Genomic DNA, 5,384 nt, shown 5'->3' with positions numbered 1-5,384 from the left:
GCAACCCTCCATTTGTAGTTCAGATTCGGGTTCGCTGGAAACTTATGACCAGCTTTAGCCGACTTACAACCAGGAACACAACAGTACGAAGGCATTTTAACTTGGTTATATCGCTATGATTCCTGCATCCTTACAACTGACTCGTTCGTTGCGCAATCGTTGTAACACCGCTAACTCCCGCTGCGCCACCTGGCGGAAAAGCTAGCGGCTAACCCCATTGTATGCATAGCTAAATAAGATAATGCGCCGCAGAATGGAAAGACATTTCGTATGGATGATTTAGAAACAATGTTGTTACATTAAAATGTACCGTCGCATCATAATCACCAACGCGCAGTAGAACACTCACCTACAAATATGATTAAGTAACGCTCAAGCGTAACGAGAATATAATTCTCGTAAGACTGTATGATTTCATTCATTTGTATTTATGTTCATTTCTATGTTTTCGCTCGTTCTCTGATTATTATCTGCTACTATATAGGTTTATCGTATTTTGCGTGGTGGCCATGGACATCACAATATACAAAAGCATCGTGTATACTTTCTAACTTTCGGTTAGCAAAGTGATCATAGAACGATGAATCTCATCTGCACCGAAGTAAATGTAGAGTTGCATCGTCTGTGATTTTAGGCAATCTAGACTGATGATGACGAGGAAGTTGTGAGAATAACTATTTGCACATTAAGAATTGGCTGTGCTGTAATAATATTGGCGTTACTGGGTTTTAATTAAAATTGGGTTTATCACGAAAAAAATGTCTCCGGATTATGTATAAACGCCCACGCACGCACACACACGCGCGCGCGCGCTCGCACACACACACACACACACTACATATACACACACACACACACACACACACACACACACACACACACACACACACACACTACTACGACACNCCTTTATACGCAGGTGTGTGTTCTATAGAGTTGTTGTCCAACTATTGGATCAGACGACTTAACAGGGGAAGGAACAACCTCCAGTTGGATCCCAGCCATTTCTATAACACGGCTGATCCCGTGTGTCTGCCGAAGGGCACGCCATGCAACCGAGACCTCACCTTATGTAATATGCCCAGCGCCCATGCCTAAAGAGGGCACCTGCGGGGCGGACGAGCGGTATTACAAGCACGCGCGACGTCGCGAGTGTCGCCGCTCCTCCCTCGGCCTTCCTCTTGCTTCCACTCTCGATGCGCACTCGCTTCTCCTCCTCCTCGGCGACAGAAGAGAAGGCCAGTCCTTCCTCGTCAGACACGCAAGGCCGCACGGTGGCGGCGCTGAATCACACTCGCTCCCGTCGGCATCAAGCGAAAGACTATCGGCCAGGGCACATACGTCTCTATCACCCGCATTGTTCTGTCGAGGTCTCATGAGGACGCGTCAGCGCGACTCCTTTGCGTTCCTCGGCGATTCTATATGCGCTGCTCGGGAGTCGGCGCTTGCGAAGTGAGTTAGCCAATCTGGCAAGAAGGTCCTGAGCCGTCGGTTACATGGACAGGCGACGTGTTAAATGCTAGACACGGTATAAATTCGACGATATACCGTCGCGCGTCAAATGAGGACGTCGTCTGACGGTAAACAAGGAGACGGCATCGTTTTTTAATTTTTTATAGTTTTGTCAGTTTAGTCGCAATAGTAACGCTTTTTATGAAAGAAGTTTCGAGAGTTTGATTGAGGGGGGGCCACCGAGAGTACCACACTAGGCTTTAGTGTCAGTCGTACGGTACAATCACCTCTGTAGAACATACACCTGTCTATAAAGGACACTAGGTATTTCCCTTGAGTGGCAGTCGTACGGCGAAAACAATCTTTATAGAACAGACACCTGTGTATAAAGGACACTTAGCATATCCCCGGAGTGACTCACATACAGATTAGACTGCATGTAATGTCGCTTTCTGCATAGACACGTGCTGCCCTCGCGTGGAAATCTCCCACCTTAGCAAAAATAAAGTTTAAAAATAAATTAATTGTTTTTTCTACCTGCAGGAGGCGCTGCAGGCAGAGCTTGCGCAGGAGCGTCTGGCCGAGGAGGCGCGGCAGCAGAAGCTGGCGCAGGAGCGGCGCGACCACGAACTCGCCACGAGACTCGCACAGGAGTCCGGAGGTGAGTGACATCATCACTTTGCGTGCACGGCGTACCCCGTAGATAACACGTGTCATTGCTTTACGTGCACGTCGGTGCATGTCGATCAAGTGCGACACGTTTTGCAGTAGATTTCTCGTGTCATCGCTTTGCGTGTCGTATTTTGCTCTGTGTCATCACTTCATGCGTAGTCCACTTTGTGATACGCAAACGCAAGAACGGTGCGTGTCATAACTTTACTTGCACACATTTTTGACGCGAACGGTGCATGTCATCAGTTTATGTGCACATTTCCCATCCATCTCATTGCTTTACATGTGTCATCACTTTACGTGCACATGTTTACTTGCGTGTGTCATCGCTTTACGCATGCGAGTTTACTTTCGTGTGTCATCGCTTTACGTGCGCACGTTTGCGTGTGTCATCACTTTACGTGCACACGTTTGCGCGTATCATCACTTACGTGCACACATTTACTTGCGCGTGTCATCGCTTTACGTGCACGCGTTTACTTGCGTGTGTCATCGTTTTACGTGCACGCGTTTACTTGCGTGTGTCATTGCTTTATGTGCACACATTTACTTTCGTGTGTCATCGCTTTACGTGCACATGTTTGCGCGTGTCATCACTTTACGTGCACACGTTTGCGCGTGTCATCACTTTACATGCACACGTTTGCGCGTGTCATCGCTTTACGTGCACGTGTTTACTTGTGCGTGTCATCGCTTAACGTGCACGCGTTTACTTGCGCGTGTCATCGCTTTATGTGCACGCGTTTACTTGCGTGTGTCATCGCTTTACGTGCACACGTTTACTTGCGTGTGTCATTGCTTTACGTGCACGTGTTTGCTTGTGTCATCGCTGTACAAACACACATTCCCCCCTGCAGGCGTCGTCGAGGCATTGGAGACGCCGCAGCTGCAGCGGTCGGAGCACGTGTCATCGCGTTACGTGCACGCGTTTGTGTGTGTCATCGCTTTAAGTGCACGCATTTGCTTGTGTCATCGCTTTACGTACACACATTCCAGGTGTCGTCGAGGCATTAGAGACTCCGCAGCTGCAGCGATCGGAGCGCGCTCGCAGCGTGATTAACGCAGCGGGAGGCAAGACCCACGAACTGAGCAAGTGGAAGTACGCAGAGCTACGAGATACCATCAACACGTCCTGCGGTGAGTAGAGGGATGAGGAGAGAGAGGGGAGAGTGGGAGGGAGGAGGAGGGAGGAGAGAGAGGGGAGGGTGGGAGGAAGGAGAGAGAGGGAGAGGTTGTTAGGGAGGGGAGACCCACGACCTCAGCAAGTGGAAGTATGCAGAGCTACGAGACACCATCAGCACGTCCTGCGGTGAGTAGAGGGAGGAGGGAAGGAGGGAGGCAGGGAGGGAGGAAGGAAAGAGGGAGAGAGAGGGGAGGGAGGGAGGAGGGGAGACCCACGACCTCAGCAAGTGGAAGTATGCAGAGCTACGAGATACCATCAACACATCCTGCGGTGAGTGGAGGAAGGAGGGAAGAGGGAGGCAGGGGATGGAGTGAGGGATGGAGAGAGTGAGGGATGGGGGGAGGGAGGGATGGAGGAGAGAGAGGAGAGTGAGGGAGAGCTACGAGACAATGAGGGAAGAAGGAGGGAGGGAGGGAGAGAGGAGGGAGGGAGAGAGGCAAGAGCGAGTTAGGGAGGCAAGACCCACGACCTCAGCAAGTGGAAGTACGCGGAGCTACGAGATACCATCAGCACATCCTGTGGTGAGTGAACGGAGGAGGGAAGAGGGAGGGAGGGAGAGAGGGGAGAGAGGAGAGAAGGAGGGGAGAGGTTGTTAGGGAGGGGAGACCCACGACCTCAACAAGTGGAAGTATGCAGAGCTACGAGACACCATCAGCACATCGTGCAGTGAGTGAAGAAAGCAGGGAAGAAGGGGGAGAGAGAGAGGGGAGGGAGGAGGAGGAGGGCGAGGGGGAGGGGGAGGGAAGGGAAGGGAGGGAGAAGAGGAGGGGAGGAAAGAGACGGAGAAAGAAAGCATGAGAGAGGGGTTGTTGTTATTGATGGTGTTCACCCAGACTCAGACCTGGCATTGCTCAGGTTGTTGTTGTTGTTGTTGTTGTTGTTTACACAGACCTGGCATTAATGTTGTTATTGTTTACACAAACATGTCACTAATGATGATGTTGTTGTTGTTGTTTACACAGACCTGGCACTGCTCATGTTGTCGTTGTTGTTTACACAAACATCACTAATGATGTTGCTGTTGTTGTTGTTGTTTACACAGACGTGGCACTAATGTTGTTGTTGTTGTTGTTGTTGTTGTTGTTTACACAGACCTGGCACTGATGTTGTTGTTGTTTACACAGACGTGGCACTGCTTGACGCATGCAGGGAGGAGTTTCATCGGCGCCTGAAGGTCTATCACGAGTGGAAGTCGAAGAACAAGAAGGCTGCAGCGACGGAGAACCAGAGGGCGCCACAGGCTGTGATAGAAAACTGTAGGTGGCAGCACTGGAGTAGGCGACGAGAGACGGGAGTTGTGGCTAATGGCTCGCGTTGTCGTTCGATAATTTAATTTCATGGTTTAATCGTAGTAATTTTTTGTTTAATGTAATTTAATGTATGTAAATTTTTTCCCAATATTTTATTATTTTAATTTATTTGTTTAGATATCATGGGTGTAGAAACTATGTTACATTATTGTTCGCTGAATTCGGTTTTAATTACAAGGTAGTGACTGCTGATCTTGTGTTTGCATGTGTACAAAAGGACGAGCTCCCGTGTTTATGAGCATATAAGCAAACAGATGCTCTTGTGTTTCTGCATGTACGAGCAGATGGTTGGATGCTCTCGTGTTTGTCGGTGTGCGAGCGCAGGGATGCTCTTGTGTTTATTGGCATCTGAACGAACGGATGCTCTTGTGTTTCTGTATGTACGACAGACGATCGGATGCTCGTGTTTGTAGGCAAACAAGCGAATAGATGCTCCCACGTTTGCACATGCACAATTGGACAAATGCTCCCGTGTTTGTGCATGCACGAGCCGACGGATGCTCTCATGTTTGGGCATGCACGAGCAGACGGATGCTCTCGTGTTTGCGCATGCACGAGCAGACGGATGCTCTCGTGTTTGCGCATGCACGAGCAGACGGATGCTCTCTTGTTTGCGCGTGTACGAGAGGACGGATGCTCTTGTGTTTTGCAGCCCAGCAGCAGGAGGAGAAGAAGCCGAAACTGCAGCGGTTGAACCGCAACATTGACAAGATCCGTCCGAACGTGAACCACCGCTTCTTCCGTCTGCCCTTCCTCGCTCCCGCAGA

General features: G+C 49.9%; 1 protein-coding gene across 1 annotated transcript; it reads left to right on the top strand.

Moving 5' to 3' along the window:
- Nucleotides 1-580: 580 nt before the first annotated feature.
- LOC106819417 (unconventional myosin-VI-like) lies at nt 581-5,384 on the top strand (the record flags this gene model as incomplete). The annotated part of the gene is given in 5 exon segments (XM_014824057.1): nt 581-601; nt 1,996-2,113; nt 3,121-3,261; nt 4,432-4,563; nt 5,270-5,384. Coding segments are annotated over 5 exon segments (527 nt in total), but the record flags the coding sequence as incomplete, so codon positions are not given.

The sequence above is a fragment of the Priapulus caudatus genome, unplaced genomic scaffold (genome assembly GCF_000485595.1).
Source record: "Priapulus caudatus unplaced genomic scaffold, Priapulus_caudatus-5.0.1 Scaffold3385, whole genome shotgun sequence".
Classification (NCBI taxonomy): domain Eukaryota; kingdom Metazoa; phylum Priapulida; class Priapulimorpha; order Priapulimorphida; family Priapulidae; genus Priapulus; species Priapulus caudatus.
The sequence above is the reverse complement of the archived record's forward strand: the minus strand, read 5'-3'. Positions and strand labels throughout refer to the sequence as shown.